This window comes from Rhineura floridana, chromosome 2 (assembly GCF_030035675.1).
Source record: "Rhineura floridana isolate rRhiFlo1 chromosome 2, rRhiFlo1.hap2, whole genome shotgun sequence".
Classification (NCBI taxonomy): Eukaryota; Metazoa; Chordata; class Lepidosauria; order Squamata; family Rhineuridae; genus Rhineura; species Rhineura floridana.
In genome coordinates this window covers 37,983,397-38,005,045 of record NC_084481.1, presented here as the reverse complement: position 1 = coordinate 38,005,045, position 21,649 = coordinate 37,983,397, and the positions used below count along the sequence as shown (strand labels likewise).

Genomic DNA, 21,649 nt, shown 5'->3' with positions numbered 1-21,649 from the left:
GCAAGCAGTCTATTGCTTTTATTTTATTTTATTAGTTGCAAGTCATATTTGCAATGTATCTCCTGTATATATTGCTTTCACAAGTCAACCTTTCTGAAAGTAGAGTTTAATGCCCTGCAAATTGTTTTATTGGTATAAAAGTATACAATCTCACTATACAATTGATAATTAGCCTCAGCAATTAATTATCAGTATATCATATTGTATTAATAGTTATTTCAAATATATCAGAATGCATCTATCAGCTAGAACAGCTTCTTCCGCAAATAAAAAGACAGGAAACAGAGATTTAATCCATTTTATGGAGTTATGTTTACAATGTAAAAACAACAACAACAATATTCTCATGGTTTTTCTAGCCTTTGCGCTATCTCATTGGCATAACTGAAACACAAAGTGCCACATTCACAAAAGAATGACGCCAAGCATGTGACAATGTATCGGAGTGTACCTCAAAGCAAAGCAATTCTGTAAAGCAATTAATAAAAATCATTGCTCACCTCTGCTAGGAAGTCCACTCCACATTATGATAGTACTAAATATCCAGCTTATAAAAGAAACCAGGTTAGAAACAAAACGTCCAGTTATGTGACTCGTAAGAGGTACCGTGAATGCTAACAGAGACTTGGCTCTCCAGCCCTGATCATCTGTGTGACAGTAAACTGTTATACCAGTGAAGCTTCAAACCTTCTCTGCTGTCGGCTTATTTACACTGCTCATTGAAAATCCTTTACACGCTGGCAGCATTTTAGGGAAGGACAAGCACACTGAGTCATTTGTAAAGAAAGCACAGCAATTTCAGTTCTACACATTCATTCGTACTGAAACACACACACATGGCACTGACAAAGTAGAAGGTCTCTGGGATGGATTTATGCTGAGAAATAGGCTACCGTAAGGCTTCATTACCAATGCATGGAATCAGCTGCTGTGATCAAATTCAAGTAAAAGACAGATGATTATGAAATGGTTCTATGGAAATAGCTGCAAACCACACAGAATGAAGAATCATCTTCCTAAACTTGCAAGAGTCAAAATTAGCTCTGGATTTCCACAGTGACAGAGGACCATCCGTAGCCAATATGCTGATGGGGGTTTATTATTGGAGGATGTTTTAAGAATGAAAATAGTGACATATTGACTGAGTTTTTTCTGCTTCTAAGAAAATGCACAACACATGTTCAGACAACAAGAAACACCAGTTATATGCTGTCCTAAAATAGCTAAAATGTAAAGCCTTTTTCTCAAGACAGAAATGAATATGGTAGATGTTAAGAATCACACTATGGACTACTGACCTTGTAAACTGACTGGCAATTTGTAATTGGCACAAACTGACAGTATGGGGACCCAGTCCAGATCTGAACCCTAGCATGGGGAAATTGAAGGCTTTAAACTTTGCACCCTACTATGGGGCCCATCCAGATCTGATGGCTCAGGTCTACAATTTGCATGGAGGAGAGGATTCCCATTCACTTCAACAGACTTTTTTTCTTCTGCATAACTATGCAGCTAACACAACATGTGGTCTGGCCCTTAGACAATTTAGTGTTCACTTGGTACCCAACCACTTGAACTGCATCTGAAGATGCCCTTTTGCTCTTACCTCACTTGTTCTGGACCATATTGTCTCTCTCCCTGCCCTCCTCTCTCTGGGGCTTTAAATTGATCCACCTTACTGTTCTTTTTTTTACCCTGCTGCTTGTTGCTTCTATCATCATGACATCCACTAATCCTCCCCAGAAGTGGACAGTATAGCAGAGCGGAGATGCTCACCTGTCCTCCCGGCAGGTGAGTTGTTGCTACTTACTAGGAGGCACAAAGTGGTGGAGAGGGCCATGAATTGCAAACACACTGGCAGGATTAGTTCCACTGGTGTGTTTGCACCATGATGACCTTGCCACCATGCCACACCACTCCGGTCCTATTAAGGAGCAGCAATTCACCTGCCAGGAAGTCAGATAAACATGTCCACCCCACCACACCGTCTGCTGCTGATCCTCCTCTCTCTCTCTGCCTCTGGTTCATTCCCATTCATCGCCTCGCCCTCTGTCTTCTTCTGCTCCTTGAACTACTGCTCCCTCATCCACAAAGCAGTTACACTCTTTGACTCCATGACCTCTCCCTTGGTTACTCTTTCTAGCTACTTGTCCTCAACAAAACCTGGCTCCTTTTTCAGATACCAGCCGTAGTGCTGACCTCTTATTCAGAGGCCTCTCCTCCTTTTAGGCACCCAGCTCGACAGCCACAATGGTGGAACTTGACAAGTAAGACATGTTCCAGCCACCAATTGCTTTTTAAGTTTAGAAATTCATTTTGTACCTCTTGCATCTCCATGCTGCTGCTATATATCACTCCTCCCTGGACTTATTCCTACATTCTTATCAGATCTTGACACTTGGTTTGCCTTTCTTCTCTCTCACAACAACCCACCTTGCTTTTTAATGACTTTAACATTAATGGATGAACACCTCACAGATCCAGTTACCTTCCATCTTCTCTCTCTCCACTCCTTCTGTGTCCTGTGGCTTTAGACCAACTCAGCCACTCGCTGCCATGTTTATCCCCTTGATCTCTCAGAATTGTTATGTATTGTGCTCTCATTCTTATATAATTCCCCTTTTCTGGCCCTCATATTATCACTTACAATGTGTACCTTCCCTGACCCCATCCCTCCATTTCTTGTTTCTACTGTGACCTGTAGTCTGCTAACAGGACAGCTCTCTTTAAGTGTCATTGTCCATATTTTACTTCATCTGTCACTTCTGACCACTCTCCAGACCAGGGACAGCCAATGTGGTGCCCTCCAGATGATGATGGCCTACAACTCCCATGGTCAGCTCCAGCCAGCATGGCCAATGGTCAGGGATGGTGGAGTTGTAGTTCAATGACACCTGGACGGCAAATTATCACTTATAGTGTATACCTTCTCCTTGTTTGCTACCCCTGCTCTAAACTGTGTCATTTCCACTCCCAACTCCTCCCTATACATAACTCTTAGCTTGTTCATTCCACTGCCCCACCAAGCTGTTTGCCACACTTAATCCCAGTCCTGGCTTACTTTCTCCATTTGTTGTCCCCATTCATGTTCTCAGGTTGCTGTGTCCCTATCCAACTCCATTCTCTAAACCTTCAGTCAGCCCCTACAATCAGCTACACTCCACTGAAGCTGCCCTTGCTACTGTTGCACGACACCCCAATTTCCAAGTGGTTTGAGACTTCCAAGGGTACCAGCACTTACCCAAGGTTTGGTCTCCTTGGAAAGAAGGTCAGCGGAGACTGGTTTATTATAGGATATATTTTTTTACACATACATACAGCCTGAGTGTAATATGGAGGGGTTCTCCGCATTAACAATCCATCAGATCTTGCTCCCCAAGGCCCATAGCTTTGGGGTCTCTTCAGACACAGAGAGCTAGCGAGCTTCTCTGTTTTCAGTTCCCAGCCTTTCCTGAGACTCACACAAACACACACCACTTCTTGGATTCTTATCTCCTTTGCCATCACCACCACCGCTTCATCGGTTACCAAGCCATGTTTCTTCTCCTGCACAAACTGCAAAAATCTGCTCATTCTACTCTCCCATGGCCAATACAATGGTTATTAAACTGGTCATCATCACCCACCTTAACTACTGCAACTTTTCTTTTCTTTGGCCTTCTTCCTCTTTCAGACCTCTTATCTCTATCCAAACTCAGTTGCTACAACCATTCATTGGTTTCTCACTCCATGGATCCATGCCTCAGATCCCTTCACTGGCTTTCCCTGCCCTTCTGCATCTGCCACTCTAAATCTGTAAATATGTTGCCCATGTCTTCCTCTCCTCCCGCTCCACCATCCTCAGCTGCCCAAAGGTTCTCATGCTCTCTAATAAGACTCCACACCCAGCCACCCTTGCTTTCCCCCTACTCATAGCAATCCATCCCTGCATATGTACAAGTCACTTATCAAAACCCCAACTCTTCCAGCAGGGTTTTGGCTTGATCCTCAGTCCTTAGTCTAACCAAAACATGAAATATGTGTAACTATATTCCCCCACCCACCCACACTGAGCACTTGCCAGCTTGCCTCTCCTTTTCTTCCCCTTGTTTTACCCCCATTCTCTATTTTAGATTGCAATTACTTTAGAGGAGAGGCAACCTGGCTACTATTGCCTGTGGAAGTCAGTAAGGTGCCATGTACACTGATGGTGCTGTATAAGTAATAATAAATAGCTTTGAAGACAACTGGATTTATGCACACAAGAGCTATCCATCACAATGCACCTCTTCTGAAAAGTGAATTCCATACTGATTGCTCACTTAAAGTATTCCATATAATCCTAATTTTTGCCCACTCTCCTCTCAAATTTTTATGACAGGTAGCAACATGCAGTAGAAGCAAACAATATTTTCCCCAGACCACCTGCTGAAAGCAACTCACTCTTTATTCCTGACTAAGAATGCAAAGAATACCATCACTAATGCCCGGAGGACCTCGAAGGCTCTTTTGTCATTCTTTCATACTAAGGGAGGTCAATATGTTCCCTCCATTTTACAAGTCTTCGCAGCGAAGGCCATCTCCCAAATGCTCTATGGTTCTCAGGCACTGATATATTCCAAATCTGTGTCCTTTGAACCTGTCCAAACCCAATTTTTAAGATCCATTTTTGGGACACCGACATGTGTCTCAAATAATATTCTAAGACTGGAAGCTGGTCTCCCTACAATTGAGGCCCGCATTTGGAAATTAAGAATAAGGTTATGGTTAAAATTGCAGTTCTGTCCCGTGGGCTTGGCCCCGCTGGTACTTTCTGACTCTTACCGATCCAAATGGCATAAGTCTTTGATTGAGAAACTTGCAAATCTTGGCTTTTCTCCTCCCGCGATTTTCATGCTGGGCTACTCTAAAGCGTGGCTGGCTATATCGCAACGAATCATAGACGCAGAACTACAAAGACATCAATTGTTGACAACATTTAAGGATGATTCTTCTTCCGACTTCCGGGAAGGGTGACTTAGCCTGTGCCTGCTTTTGAGACGGGCTCCTGCCTCAAAAGAAGCTTATTCAGATATATCAGTCAGTTTTTTCTTTTTTTTTGACTGATTAAACTTCTCCCGGGTAGGGAGAAACGAAGAGATTAACCTCAAAGCCTATTTTTGTTGGGACGACCAGATCTCATTAATTTATGGGACGAGGTCCAGCCGACGAAGGTGGGACGGATTTTCAACAGCAAGCTCTATCTGATAAAGCGAACGTTCACCTTATCTTCTAAGAGAGAACGCACTAACAGGCAAGCACCCTTCTTTCTATATTTTTCTTTTACTTGACTTAAATTGTTGCTGTTTAAAAGAGATTTGCCAGATTGATCGGTTTTTGACATCTCACTGGGGAGCCATAACTTCTCTCTGCTACGCACTAATTAATAGCTTATCTCTGTTTTTGTTGCAAAAAGCTGTCCTGGATTTGCATTCTAAAGATATACACAGAAGAGGGATTTCTATTCCAGATTTTTATTTTGAAGAATATTATATTGTCTGAGACTACTCTCTTTTTGGTCTATTTTATTTTGACGAATCTGTTTTCTGACGACTGCCATTAATTGTTTCGATCCTGGGAACTGCATTTTGTTTACTTAACTATGGAGAGATAAGGCTGTCTGCTCTGTTTATACTGTGATGTCACCAAGTTTGGAGTATTAACCCAATTGTTGCTGAAATAAGAAGTGGTTTTCCTATATTTTTCTTTTAAAATGGCAATTAAGAAAGTGGCTGAGAATCTGGAAATAACTATGTTTCAGAAAATAATGGATGAGATTGAGATAACGAAACAAAACCTGCGACAGGGTTGTAAGGAGTTGAAAATTGAATTGAGTAAAATGACGCAGGAGATTAAAGATATAGGGGTCCCTGTGAGAGAGGTGACCCTGGAAGGGGTCCCTGTGAGAGAGGAGACCCCGGAGATTGGAACAAACGTGGAACAGGAAAAAGATTTGGAGTCTATGGACTTTAGAAATAAAAACTATTGTTTGGAGACACAGGAGATTAAAGACATAGGGGTCCTTGTGAGAGAGGAGACCCTGGAGACTGGAACAGGGGTCCCTGTGAGAGAGGAGACCCTGGAGACTGGAACAGGGGTCCCTGTGAGAGAGGAGACCCCGGAGATTGGAACAAACGTGGAACAGGAAAAAGATTTGGAGTCTATGGACTTTAGAAATAAAATCTATTGTTTGGAACTCAATGTTATCTCTGAAGAAATTAATGAAGATTCTAGAGATAAAGTTATCAATGGTATGGATAATCTTCTGGACTGGAATGACGTGATGGAGCCCAATATAGAGAAAATCTATGGAATTAACTGCAGCCATGTGACAATGGAAAAACTTTCAAGAGATGACCCAGTGTATTTTGAAAAAAAGAACAGAGATATGATTTTACAGCAGTATTTCAGCAACCTATTCAGAATGGATGGCAAGAAAATATTTGGGATAGAGGTAATTCCCATCAGACTCTTACTATATGACTATGGCTTTGACAGCAAGATTATTATGGAATACTGATAATGGAAGATTGGATACTGAAATTACTGGACTTAACAAGACTACTGAAGATGGAAGATGGAAAATGGAACTAATAGGGATAATAGAACAATGGCTACTGAAATTACTGAACCTAACAGATTCTGATGTGATGGATTAATTGAAATGTTTATTTTGACTATGGTTATGACAATAAGATTATCATAATTAGTAATGAGATGGATTAATCGATATGCTTATCTGGAAAAAAAAAATTGATAGATATATTTCTTAAAGAATTGAAACCTCTCTTTGACTTTTTGTGGAAAGAATAAAGTAATGTTTATGAGATTTGATGATTAAGTAAGATAATTATTGGAGGAAAGTGATTTTATAATATGACTTAAGAGACAGGATTGTTATATATTATAGACTTATAACTGATCTGATCTTTGACAAATGGGAAGTCAATATTTTACTCTTTATTTTTTATTTTTATTTTTATTTTTATTTTTATTTTTTTATTTTTTTGTTTAACTATTTTTGATTTTGTTTTTTGTCTTTGAATGTTTTATGATTTCGTCTTGTATGTTTTATGAAAATTTGAATAAAAATTATTGAAAAAAAAAAAAGGATGATTCTTCTTCCCACACTAGGGGCTTTGTGCTCCCGCATTACTTCAGCTCGCTACCTAATGTGAGATACAGAAAAGCATTTACATTGGCGAAGTTTGACGTGCTCCCGTCTGTTCTTCTAGAGGGCAGATATCGGGGAGTCCCCCATACAAAGCGATTATGCCCCTGTGGGATGGGACAAATTTAAATAGTAACCCATGTACTCTTAATTTGCCCTTTTTATCATGATCTCCGCCTCCTGCATATAACTCCAATCATCAACTTGATTCCTGGCCGGGACCTTTCGTTTTATACCACTTATCTTTTATCGGATCAATACCCTCAAATTACGTTTAGTGTCGCAAAATTCTGTGCCATGGCAATTATCCATCGAAGAACATTGTTAGCCCAACTGCCTATACAGCCATGATTATAGTTAGCAAATGTATGATTTTAAACAGTTTTATATGATGTTTGATATTGTATACTGGTCTATGACCACAAATACATTTATTCATTCATTCATTCATTCATTCATTCATTCTTTATTCCTAACTAAAAAATACTTCCTTGCTTCTTTTTTTTTACATCACTTTCAAGAATGATGTCAGACTGCTAAAGGAAAAGAGTCTCAAGATTATAAAAATGGACCAGTCTATGCTATCCCAAAATGGTATTACCAAAAAGCTGTTAACTGCTGACAATAAAAATCACGGTGGAACACAGGAAAGGAAGCAGTGTTAGAAAATGTGGAATTCAAATCATATACCACCAAGGTGCAGTTCTTCACATTTTGGGATTTCACCCACACTGCTGCAGCTATTAGAAGGAAAAATGTGGCTGATGCTCAACAGCAACCCTGTTCTGCGCCCGGTACCTGCTGGGCAAAGGGGTGAGTTTGCGGGTGCAGCCGAAGCCCAGGCCGCCATCGTGGTGTGTGTGTGTGTGCATGCAGCGCGCTGTTGCGCCATTGTGATGCACAGAAAGGAGGCGGGGCAGCGGAAGGCCATTTAAGGCCGCTCCACCAGCCTCTCACCCTCCTTTGCACAGTTTGGGGCTGGGTCAACAGAGTACGTGCTGGGATGGTCTCCTACCCCTGTTGTTCCAGCAGGGTTGAATGAAGAGGGTCCCGCAGGTGGTGGCCATTCCCCTGGGTGGAAATGACCTTGGTTACTCAAGGGCAAGGCCCTCAGTGGCAGGCATGTGAGGACATGCGGTTGAGGCCACGATAGCCTCTGGTCGTCTGCCGTGGTCAGACATGGAGGGCAAGGCCCTCAGTGGCAGGCATGTGAGGACATGCAGTTGAGGCTACAATAGCCTCTGGTCATCTGCTGGAGGGCAAGGCCCTCAGTGGCAGGCATGTGAGGACATGCAGTTTGTGAGGCAACAATGGCATCTTCTTGACGGACCTGCAGAGGGGTCTGCACAAGATTCTTATCGGGTGTGGGGTAAAGGGAGACTAAGCAGAGGCTTGTCCCCCTTTTGTGGCAAGAAAGTGCGGGGGAAAGGTTAAAAGGGAAAGGGCAGCTAGGTGACACCTTTAGGCACCTTTGGGGGTGATTGGCGGTCCGGGGGCCTGCAGCTCAGGGCTATACGGTCTGGGGACAGAACATGGGCCACCTTTGGGGCCAACGTGCCCCATCCGCTTGGAGTTTCAGGGCTCCGGGGGGCAGTGATGCGGGTTGGACCCCCTACACATCTTCAGGGTGTGGCCCGAGCTGGGGTCTGGCACAGGGCAGCCCTGGGCTCAGGCAAGGGTTTGGTTGCCCTATGGCTGCAAGCAGGCTTTGCCTGGATCATCAGAATGCTCCCGCACTTGATTTCCCCTCTGCAGGTTCATTATTCTAATTGATTCCGTTTAATAAAGTGGCCCATGATTTAACCCAATGAATGGTGTTTGTGTTTTATTTCGGCAATAGGCTGCAAACAGGAACAATGACTACCTTTTCCAGACTTTAAAGTAGGCTCCAGTTCTAATCACCTCATTAAGATCATTGAATGAAACCTTGCGTAGTTGCTCAGAGGGCTGTTTCCTAAAGTTGTGACAGGGAACAAGACCTTTTCAGTGGCAGCACCTGTGCTCTGGAACTTGTGTCAATTAACACTCCAGCTAACAGCAGATGAAGACAGATAAAACTTTTTCAAAGCAAGGAGCCCAACTGGAAAGTACCTTCACTATATTTAGTCCAAATGTACCTGTCCTCGCCAAGGTTGAGAACTGAAAAAAGCATAGTAGATTAATTCACAAAGAGAAAACACATACTGCACATACAACAAAAAAGCAAACAGCCCACCTTAAGCATACAGAAGAGGCAAGGCACAACTGAACCTATGTTTGAGTCAGTGGTTTATCTGTCAGTCAAGTTGCAAAAATGTGAGAGATAGCACACATTCTGCAGCTAAGGAGTGTGTTACGAGTTCTGCCTTTGCCCAGCATCTTTCAGTGATCATCATGAAGTGTAAAGGACAGATATGTACCTCTGTCGGGTAGAAAGCTATTACTGGTTTACACAGACATGCGTATTTCCCTGACACTTGACAGTCTTCACTGTGGCAAACGTCCGTGTATACACAGAAGGAGCATCTGCTAAACAGCTTTACAGGCCCTTACAAATAAGTATTCCTGGAAATAAGTTTTTCCCTTTTAGTTGTTATATCTCAACATTACAGTACCTTACAATTAGTTTATGACCCTCCGTGGCGCTGAGTGGTAAGCGGCGGTAACGCAGCCGAAGCTCTGCTCACGGCCGGAGTTCAATTCCAATGGAAGGGGTCGAGGTCCACTCAGCCTTCCATCCATCCGTGGTCAGTAAAATGAGTACCCAGCATACGCTGAGGGGTAAAGAAAGGCCGGGGAAGGAACTGGCAATCCCACCCCATATATACGGTCTGTCTAGTAAACGTCGCAAGACGTCACCCTAAGAGTCAGAAACGACTCGCACTATACGTGCGGGGACACCTTTACCTTTACAATTAGTTTAGGGGAAAAATAACACCAACCAGCAGTTTAACTATGTGTCAGCAATAAACAAGAAATATTCACACCCTGGAACTAACTTCTACCAATTCAGCTTCTGGAGTTAGTAAGTTACAAAAGATATAAAAAGCCCCAATCTGCTCGTTGAAGACCTTACATGTGAATAGTATTCAGGATGCCTGATAAATAACTATTGCAATAGCAGCATTGTGATACTAATTTCGCCAATCAAGATACAGCTACAATTTATTCTATGGGGAAAAATGTATACTGCAACATGTGAAATAAAGGTTTTATTTAAAAACACCCATATAGTTGTACGTTGTTTTGCAGTGCATCTGGTTTAAAGATCAAACCCAAACTTTTAAACTCATTACAAATGGTAATTATGTAAATGGATCATTTTAATCATCCACCAACATCACAAAAACAGATTTTGTAGGTACATGTAACTACACTAGCATAGCACAATTATTTGCTATTTTGATAAATAAAACATGAAATAAAATAAGTGTTTTAGCATTTACTTCTAAATTGCTGGAGAACACTGATTATGACTTGGGTACTATTTCACATTTCTCAGAAAGGAAAAATCACTGTGATGACATTAAAATATAGCAGAGTAGAGGGGAAAATGGGTTTGGGTGAAATCAATGATGCTTCAACATATTAAGTAGGAAACCCACAGAGGTAGCAGCACAAAGTTGAATTGATAATGTTTTTACAAAGTTTTTGTAATCCAGGCTGACCTTTGATTTATCTTCATGGACTAGCAAAAGAGAGAGGTTTGTTTGAATAGCATAGGCAAAAAGGGTGAACAAAAGGGATTTTGGATCTCAGCCAGTAATATTTTCATTACAGATGTATGAGAACTGTGGGGATGTCCATTTTTAATGTTGTTAATAAAGCAATAGTCTAATTAATACTTCCACCCAAGGAAATGATCACACCAAAAACTGGCACAAGATAAAAACTTGACATGCAATGGAGAATCCTGAAATGGCATGGGTCATTTGAGTGAGCTTCTACATAGGATGCATTGCAAAGTAAAACCAGTTGGCTCTGCTTAAAATGTTCCAAAACTTGACACATTTGTCATTTTATCATTCTTTGTCCATGTACTCCACACCAACAGAATTTTATGGGGAAATAAACCTTGCAGTTTTCTGTACTTGGCTGTTTCCCTAAATGCCTACTGAGACATCCCCCTGCAGTTGCTAAATTCAGTTGCAAGAGGGCAGAATGTAATGCAACCCACACCTTAAAGCTACAAGTAATCTAATTCTCCAAAATAAGACTTATGTCATGGTCTGACATCATTTGTTTTCCCTTCTCTGTTTTCTTCTTTGTTTGTATGTATATAAGCCTCATATTTGATTTCAGTCTCTGCCTCTCAGACGTTGGTTACTGCAAATGACATTCTATATTTACCTGCATTTTTCAAACACATACCTTAGGGATGGGTGAGAATTTCAATTCAGTTCTCATTTCAAGCAGAATTTATCCAATTCGCAATTTCAGAAACAATATGAGAACTGAAACACAGCCATCCTTCGAAATTCGCATTTATTAGAATGTTGAGATGCAGTTCAACAACTAAACATTTACAAAAATGCATATATTAGGGGAAAGTGTGCATAAAAATGAATACATGAATGAAGATAACATGTAAAAAGGCATGAAATGATGAGAAATGGCTTGCAAAAATGTGTACCTTTGTCAAAACTGCCTACAAAAATGTGTTTATTTGGAGAAATTTGCACTAAAATGGTGGAGAATTTTCACAAAGATTTTTTTTAAAAAAAATCGCAGATCCCTGTAGAAATGTAGAGAACTGAATTTCACACTGGAAAAATAAGGAACTGAGAGAACCAAAAGAGACAGATCTTTCCACCCCTAAGTTGCCTGAGCATCCCTTGCAGGTCTGCAATGTCAGCTTATTTTGTACTCCTGTACAATCACTGTCTCATATTTTGATACCTAAGTACTTGAGAGATATGACACATGTCAGAATTTTGCTCTGATTAATACATAGGTTTTAAAACACTATTTTTAAGTGATCAAACAAATGTGTAACTTCCCCTGCCCCATACATCCACCACAGAGAAAGTCCTAGCAGTGCCAGTGACAGAAAGGGGGAGAAGAGAATAGTCATTGGCAGAACAATCCTATCATGTCTACTCAGAAGTAACACACATTGAGTTCAATAGTACTTACTCCCAGGTTAAGAGTGCACAGGGTTGCAGCTGAAGGGAGAAGGACTGAGACATGCTCCCTAAATTAGCCAAGTAATGTCATGAATGGTTAAACCAAGTCCACTAAACAACATTATTCTGTGAATGCTTACAGCACCATCTTGTGGAATCTTTTTAGAAGTACACTAGCTAAGTGCGAACTGATAGCTAAGAAAACAAACACATTATAGGAATGAGTATTTTCTGTTTCCTAATTATATTTAAAATTATGTGGTTTTGGTATTTGTATGGATTTTTTTACATATATATAAAAAAGAAAGTCACATACATTCATTATACATTTGATATACTCATCACTCTTACCTTAAGTACTCAAATTTCTCTCAAACAAGAAGGCTTTTTCTTATTTATATCTTGTTTTTCTTTGCTTTCCTTTTTGGTATGCAATGCTCTTTAAATAATTTAAAAAAACAACATCTGGAGAACGTTCAAAAGTTGAAGACTGACTGAAGTGGTAAAGTTAAACCATAGTGACTTTAGCAAATCAGAAACAGGAATACAGTGGCATACCACACAATGCCGTTGTAATGGTGTTATAAAGTACTAATATATTGAACTACACAGCTATAAAAGACCGTCAATGAATAATGATCTCACAGTGTATGGCAGCGCTGTCACTCAACTTTTAACTATGGAAGCCCAGTTGTTCAGTGGGCATGAATGCCATAAATGGTGGCAAATTCTTTGGCAAAAGACACAGAGATACAGAAATTCACATCCCCACATTTCCACAGCATGGGAGGCATGACTTTCTCATATATTCATAATCTTAAAGTATTGGTGAGTTGGGATACAGAGCTGGCCAAGATATTTTGCTGCCTGAGATTAAGGACAAGATGCCCTTTCTCTGTTCCACATATAGAACCCAACTGTTGGAGTCAGTATGACTCTTAGTGCAAGTTGCTGAGAATCACAAGTGAGGAGATTGCTATGGCACTCATATCCTGCTTTCAGGCTTCCCAAGGGCACCTGGCTGGCCACTTTGAGAACAGGATGTTGGATGAGATGGGCCACTGGCCTTATCTTATGTTCTTCTGGATTGGCAGCTGAATCTTGCTTTAGTTCAACAATGACAATGGGCAGCATTCTAACTCAGAGGGCAATGGGCTGCTCTCCTCCACCCAATGCTTTGCCACCACTAGCTCACCGCACTGCCTGGTGCTTGCTTGCTGCCCACTCAAAGAAATGCTGTCAGGTACTGGCAAAGCAATGCATGCACATAGGTTGAAATGCATGGCTTCAGCTGACTACCTGTCTGTTGGGTTCTCAGTCAATGGCTTTTCCCAGCAGCTCCATCTGTGACATGTTGGGAGAAGGTGACAAGGCCAGCCCACCCAGGCCAGTAATAAGCATGCACTGTTGCTGGGGTGTTGGCTCAGGAGTATAAGAACAACTGGGGGGCTCTGTGGGAGTGGGGGAGTTGCCACTGCTACCTGAGGTGACTACCTCATTCTGCCTAATGGTTGGATGTTACCAACAGTTCTTTAAAATGCCATATTTAAGGGTTCATGAGGTCTCCCGAAATGTATTTTGGGACGCAAAGAGCACTCTATTCCACAAATAGAACTCTGCTCATGGATCTCTGTGTCATATCCATTGGATCAGTAGCAAATTCTGTTGATCAATAAAAATATAGTAGGGATGTGTGCAGCAACAAGATTCACCTTGTATCTGTAGCAGTCTGATCTGTTTCACATCCACTCTGTGTCATTCCAATTTGATTAGTTATTTGGGTCCAAATCTGATCTGTTAAATCCAAAGCTCTGTTTTACCACCATTGACTATAAATGGTGAATTTAAACATGGCTATAACTTTTCTCTTTTTTACATATGTGGATGAAATTTGCACGCAAAGGAGCCCTTGCAAAGTGGATTAAGCCTTCCACATTTCAGGCAGATCTGTGTAGGGATTTTCATATAGGGAACCTTTAATATTTTATTTTAAGGAGCAGGGAGAAAAAGTCTAACTTTTGTATTTTCTGCCAGAACTGGATGCAAATTGCAGGCATGGTTGCCCTTTCCAAGTGGCTAAAGCCTGCCAATTTTCAGAAAGAAGGATGCAGCAGTTCTTCTGCAAGGGCAAACTTTACCATTTGGGGGTGGGAAAATAGAAATCAAGTTCCCTCCCTTAGTTTTTTTTGGGGGGGCATCAGTTTGAAATCTGGAGTAATGTGCCCCTACATAATAAACTACCTGAAGTTCATACCAACAGGTCTAAACACTATGTTGCTAAGTCAATTTACCTACATTATACCTATGGGTATAATGAAAGCAAAACATCCCTTGCAAAGACCTGAAACACACACACCCCGGGGCACAAGGGGAAAACAGGGGGAAGGGAATAAACAAAGAAATGGAACACACACGCAAACACACAGAGGGCAAATGAAGGAGGAATGTACTGAGGTGAAAAAGTACACCCAGTACAACAAAAACTATAGTAACACTAAAGGAGGAGAGAAGGAAGCATGGTAGAAAAACACCAACTCAGAAAACACAAAACAGGAAAGGCACAAATTAAGAAAAGCCAAATGCTCAAAAGAAAACAAGAGGACCCAACCATCACCTACTGCAGGCAGGGTTGGTCTGGCGACAGGGATGACTCCTACCCCTGGAGAGGAGGCAAAAGGCTTTAGTGGATCCTGCCTGTTCCTTCCAGTAGGATGCATCTCTATGAGGAATGTCATCCATCATCCTCAGGTAAATTGGAAAATTCACAATTTTTTTATTGCTGCCCACCCTTCCTAGAAGTAGCCTCAATTAAGAAAAAAGAGAGAGCAGTGATTGTTGTCTGTTAGGAAAAAGAACAATTCTGACAGATGCAGGCTACCCCATAGTCTAACTCCGCTACTTAGGTTAGGCTGAGAGATAGTGACTGGCCCAAGGTCGCCCAGTGAGCTTCATGGCTGAGTTGGGATTCAAACCTGGTCTCCCAGGTCAAAGTCCAACGCTCTAACCATCACCCAACATTGCCACCACATTGAGCTACAGTTCTTCATCAGAACCAATATTAGTTAAGGATAACCAGAGCTTCCCTTACATCAGGATCTAAAAATCATGTTAACTGCAACAGACCAAATAGGTGACTCCAATACCACATTAACTGTAGTGGTTGTTTATTTATTTATTTATTTTTGCCATTTCTAAATCCCTATTGACCGAAGTCCTCTGGGCAGTTTACAAAAATCTGTAAAATGCACAAAAACAATGCAATCCATAAAACAATTTCAATACAAATATTATAAAAACAAAACATTACTAAAACAGCATAATCATAATATAAAAACCAACCTAAAATAGCAAAGACAGAGCAATTTATGCCCAAATCTAAACATAGTAACATATATTAAATTAAAAGACCTGGAAGAATAAAAAGATCTCCACCCGACTGCTGAAAATAATCTTACAAAAGTTCCAGGCAAGCTTCTCAGGTTACAAATTCGTTTCTGATCCCTTGAAGACCTAAATGACTTGGGACCAGAGTATCTTAACAACTTTCCACTCCCTTATGAATTGTCCTATTATCTGAGATCTTCTATTGAGACCCCGCTCTGTGTCCTCTGCCTTTTGGAATAAGGCAAGTGGACATGAGTGACAGGGCCCTATTTTGTTGTGGCACTGAAGCAAATCCCCTGCTAAAGGAAGTCTGTATGACCTGTGGCTGCTTACCTTCCAGCAAATTACCAAAACAGAGGTTATGAATACCCTAGTCACCTATAGCGAAGTGTTTCCATTTGCCACACTTAGAGGGGCAACAGGTTGAACTGCCAATCAGGTGCAAAATTTCTTTGAAGCTGCATTTTTAAAAAAACGCACCCGAGCTGATCCCACCAGGTTTTGCAGTAAAAAGGGGCAGGGTTTGACCAGTGTCATGTGCCCCTGTTTTCAGAAGAGAGAGGTGGAGACGCACTGGAACTGGCTGAATGGTGTGTCTCTACCCCTTATCATTTCCAGTGGTTATTTTTGAGCTTTGCCTTTTGAAATGTTCTTTGGAGTGCTGCCATTTTATATCATATTGTGATTTTTTTAAAGTTAGCTTTAATTTAACATAGTTTTTTTTATAATTTTGGAATTATTGATTTTTAAATCTTGTGTGTCATTATTTATCTTGAACATTTTATAGAAAGATGGGATGAAGACATGGAAAACAAATGAACACACCGTGATGTCAATGTCATTGCCATCAAAGTGCTTAACTCTGACTAAAGGGTGAAGAGTGAATTTGCTCCAGGAAGGCAAAGGGACTGTTGAGAAGGAGGGAATATTTCTGAGGATGACTCCTAATTTGTTAACGAGATTTAACAGAGAGCAGGTGCTATACCCACACCTCCCCTAAATATAATTTTGAAAGGTGACCACCAACATCTACACATCTGTTTTGGGTTTATTCCTCTCAAACACAGCTTGATTTGTCATAGGTATGAACTCCAAATGACAATAATTCTGTATTTCACATAAAACTAAAAGTCTGGGGACAGGGAATAGAAATTTTAGAAAGTGTCAAGTATTTACATGAAACAACTGCAAAGGAAGTGACATTTCCAAAGTATAAAAGGGCAAATTCTTCATATCTATGAAAACAAATAAGCTCCATAGTATTGAGATTTTAAATCTGTCATTTTGCTGTACCATCAGAAGCTATTCAAAAGCAGCTACCTTTGTCTCCTCTAGATAGTATTTCTTAAGCAGAGACACACTCTTCCATCTGTCTTAGTATAAGAAAGGATGATGGATTCTGCTTTTTTAAAAGGTGACCTCCAAAGAATTATTATTTAAAAAGAAAACAGGATCCAAACAGTTTGCATCTTTATGAAAAGACACACTTTATTCTTCTTTTATAACAGTCAAAAATGAAACAGTAACAACCTTATACTTGTAACATTTACTTGATCTCATAGGGCAGTATTATCAGACAGAGTAATTTAGCTCTTTAAAACGTTAGTTTTCAAAGGCTGAGGCAGGCTTCCCTAAGGACACATGGATAAGCTGCATGAAGGCCAGAATTTCAATTTGACCCTCGTTCAATGAGTCTTGTGAATACTGACATATTAGGTAAAATGTAACAGATTATGTGTCCTATCTTTTCTATTAATTTGAAGTATTATGATATTAATAAAATAAGCTATGGCACCTAGTTTTAGACTATTAAATATAACAAAACAAAGTAACCTAATAAAGTAAGATAAACACGACCCTGCCTGCTGGCTTGCCAAATACAAACATACATAACATTGCATCTGGGTGTCTAAAAGAATCATCAATACAGTAGTGACACTGAAATAGAAGGGCCCATGTGATTTTGGCTGCTCAAGTAATAGGAAGTGTTCATCTTATGTTCCTCAGCTTTTTGTGTGAATCCTCTAAAGCAGGAATGAGGAACCTGTAGCCCTCCTGATGCTGTTGGACTCCCATCATCTCTTCAACATTGGGCCATGCTGGCTAGGATGGGAGTTACTCCAACATTATCTGAAGATACAGGTTCTCCATTCCTGCTGTAAGGCCCACCCAAGCCCATGTGAAGTTGAGGTAGGGATGGGAAAATGCCTGCATCACTACATCTGCAACTGCAGTGTTTCTCCTCTCCCCAGATTCAGAATTGCATGGGAAAGTTGGCAGCAGTTTTTCCAGCAGCAGCTTTTCCATCCTGCAGAGCCATCCACTCTGCAAACTCCAGCCACGTCTGAAACTCCCTTAGTGTGTGAAGAATTGCTGGGAGCGAAAGCCATGGTTTATTAGGCCAGAATCATTATGACTGAACCAGGTCAGAGACTCTTTCACAAGCCTTAGTAGTGGAATTCAACAGTCAGAGGAATTTTGCAATGTTAGGGGACTTGATCTCCACCTAACTCCCATCAGTTGTTTTGCCTCCTTTTGGGTTGGATTCACCATCCTGCAGTGTCCAAAACAAACACAAAACACAAACCAAAACTGAAGATATTGGTTGTGTCACTTCACGGCTCACACTATGGTAACCAGAAGAAGTGGTTAATCTGTGGTCTATGCATGCCATAATAAATAAATGAAAACAGACAAATTGAGTCTAGAGCAATGATGGGGAACCTCTGATCCTCTAGATGTTGCTGGACTACAACTCCCATCATCCTGGGCCATTGGCCATGATAGTTTTGCTGTTGGGAGCTGATGTCTAACAACATCAGGAGGGACATATGTGCCCCATCCCTGGTCTAGATGATAATACTAGGACAAAGAAATAACAGCTTTCTTCCAGGGCTGTAGCTAGTAGCACAGAAAAGGATGCTTGTCTTATTGTATCTGACACTTTATATCAAACGTAAGGTCTCACTCACTCACTCACACATATTTTTTTTTTACCTGTGCTGGCACCTGCAAACAAAGTGCCTGTGGATGTGTTTGTAGGTAACTTCCCGTTATTCAGCTGTTTTACTATTTTCAGATGAGACTTTCCACTGTAATGAACTTGAGCTTGTGCTGCTGAGTTCAACTGTATATTGCACACATCACAGAAGGAAAATAATATCTTCTTTTTCTCTTTACTTAATTGATAGTCTGGCCTGTCGTGTCTTAGTCCTTTATCTTCAAAGCCCCGCAGAAATGCAGATGGAGTCATAATTCCATCTCCAAAGATGTGGTCCGGACTTATTGGGTGCTTCATACCTACCAAAGAAAGAAAGAAAGAAAGAAAGAAGAAAGAAAGAAAGAAAGAAAGAAAGAAAGAAAGAAAGAAAGAAAGAAAGAAAGAAAGAAAGAAAGAAAGAAAGAAAGAAAGAAAAGACTTAGGTCAGAAACCAATAAAAAGTACTTTAATTCGCAATTTTCTTTCATAAGCCTACTCTTATTGTACACTATATACTAAAGGGTTCAATTTGATTAATAATAATAAAATAAAAACAGTAATGCTCCTCACAGTTCTGCAGAAGCTGCTGTTCCTGCAGAAATATGTGACACCAGCTAGAGCTCAATGGTAAATAAAAACTGGTGATATTCAGTTCTCGTGAACATCCACCATCATTATCTTGTTCTAACAGTTTTCACTTACTTTTAGAAGGAGCTCTATTTTTCTTCTAGCAAAAAACTTCACAATATGATTTTCCAATTTCTCTCCTTCAGTCTTCTACTTTTCTTTTTTAAATTTTGTGGGTGTATATATTTGCCTAATATAATTAGCAATATATTAAAGCCAATTGATGAAACATGTTCACTTGATTATCCATCTCTCTCTCCCTTTATGCAAGTTAACATAATATAAAATGATCAGTAAAGTTAATACACATCTTACAAAATTGCTGCAGCGTCAGTTAAATTTCAGGACCAAACTAAATGTTATTTTTTTTTCCAATTAATTTTTATTCAGATTTTCAAAACCAAAACAATACAAAAAGAAAAAAACACAAATCAATAACTAATACAATAAAAAATAAAAATAAAAATAAAAATATTGACTTCCGATTTGTCGTAGTTCAGCTATAAATCTATAATATATAACAAGCCTGTCTCTTAATAGATTATAAAATCATCTTCCTCCAGCGGTTATCTTAATGGGTTTCAAATCTCATTAACATCATATCATTTTATTCTTCCACAAAAAGTCAAAGAGAAGTTTCCAATCTTTGAGATATATGTCCATCAATTTTTTTTCTAGATAAACATGTCAATTAATCCAACTCATCAAGTCTACTAAGTCCAGTAATTTCAAATCGCTCTTCTTCCATTATCCATATTGGTTCCATCTTCCATCTTCCATCTTTACGCACCCAATAATCTTGCTGTCATAGTCATATAATAAGAGTCTGATAGGAATTTCCTTTATCACAGATATTTTCTTGCCATCAATTCCGAACGTATCACTGAAGTATTGTTGCAAAGCCGCATCTCTGTTCCTCTTTTTTACATGATACACTAGCACATCTCTTGAAGATTTTTCCATTAACACAAAACAGGGATTAATTCTGTTAACTTTCTCCATTTCAAGTTCCATCAAATCTTTCCAATCCAGGAATTTTTTTTCAACCGATAATATCTTTATCTCCAATCTCTTCAATTCCTTCAGGGACAGCGCTGATTTCCAAACCATAATATTTGTCTCCAGGATCCATCACAGCCAGGAAATCCAAATCTTTTTCCATGTCCATATTTAATCCAATCTCCATAATTTGAACCTTGCCTTTAATTTCTCTTTCATCCTTTTTTGGTTTTCCAGATCTATCTTTATTCTCCTTTCTCATAGAATCCTGAATTTCTTTCAGCTCCTGTCTCATTTCGTCAAATTCAATTCTCCACGCTTGTCTATTATTTCTCAATTCTTGTTTTATTGACTTAATCCCATTCATTATTTTCTGAAACATGTCTAAAGATAAAGTCCCTTCTTGTACATCCATGATCTTCTTAATTGTCATTCTTAAAGCCAAAGGAACTAAACTCCTTCAATTTTCAATGTCCCAAGCAAAAAGCAGTTTATTTCTTTATCCAGTTATAAAGGAGTTAATCTTTCAAACCAACTGGCGTCACACTCTAGACAGCCCTTATCTCTTATATGCCCAGAAGTGCAAAAACAACTTTAAGGACCAAACTAAATGTTATATAGGATATTCACGATCAGATCTCCCAACATTCATGTTTTTACTTTTATGTAGCACGGGAGATGTGTGGGTTCTGAATTTGATTAAGCAACAGCACTGAGGGTGAGGAGATTAAGTTGCTCCCATCACCTCATTTCCTGTCTCCTCCTGCTGTGTGTAAAATATGTGCCCTGTGCAGACTCTTTAAATGCTTCAAAACTTGATAACCCAACTTCTAAGAACAAGACAGAAGGAGGCTACATACTATCATACTGTAGAAATCCCAAAGATGCCAAAAATGTATTTAATGAAATCTTCTACAAGCCTGAGAAGCTCTTCATTAGGAAAAAAAAAATTAAATCCATGTCCTCTTCTGTACAAGCACAAAGTATACTATTTACTACTTTTCATTATTACGGGTAATATGTAATGGTGATTGTTCACTGACAGAAGGCAACTGGTTAGCAAAAAGGAGAGGAAGCCAATTTTCCATGATCCACCCTTCCCTAGCAACTTCTTCCCCCCTCTGAATCTGCTCCAGAGGGATGCGGGGACCCTCCAGATCAGATTTAAAGGGAGCACACGGTGCTACAGGAGGTTTTTGCTGAAAACCCTCCATGTACCTCTGACTGATTCCCTTCCAACAGGAGACAGTCATCACTGGATTTCACCCAATAAATATTTCTGCATAAATATATATCACAATATTTACAAAAATATTTATACTCATACCATTCTAACATTAAAATCTCTTGAATATCTTACATATA

At 40.0% G+C, this 21,649-nt stretch overlaps 1 protein-coding gene across 11 annotated transcripts in view; it reads right to left on the bottom strand.

The window, feature by feature from the left end:
• Positions 1 to 21,649, bottom strand: part of ZNF385B (zinc finger protein 385B) — a 319,282-nt gene that overhangs the window by 227,546 nt on the left and 70,087 nt on the right. For 7 of the 11 annotated variants that reach the window (XM_061608302.1, XM_061608301.1, XM_061608303.1 and 4 more), the window contains one exon: positions 18,676 to 18,978. The exons of 1 other annotated variant lie outside the window; for it this stretch is intronic. In XM_061608302.1, the coding sequence (XP_061464286.1) occupies positions 18,676 to 18,978 (303 nt within the window). Of the gene's footprint in view, positions 1 to 500; positions 710 to 18,675; positions 18,979 to 21,649 lie in introns of those variants that run through there. 3 more of the 11 variants (XM_061608316.1, XM_061608310.1, XM_061608313.1) reach the window with 3 other exon arrangements.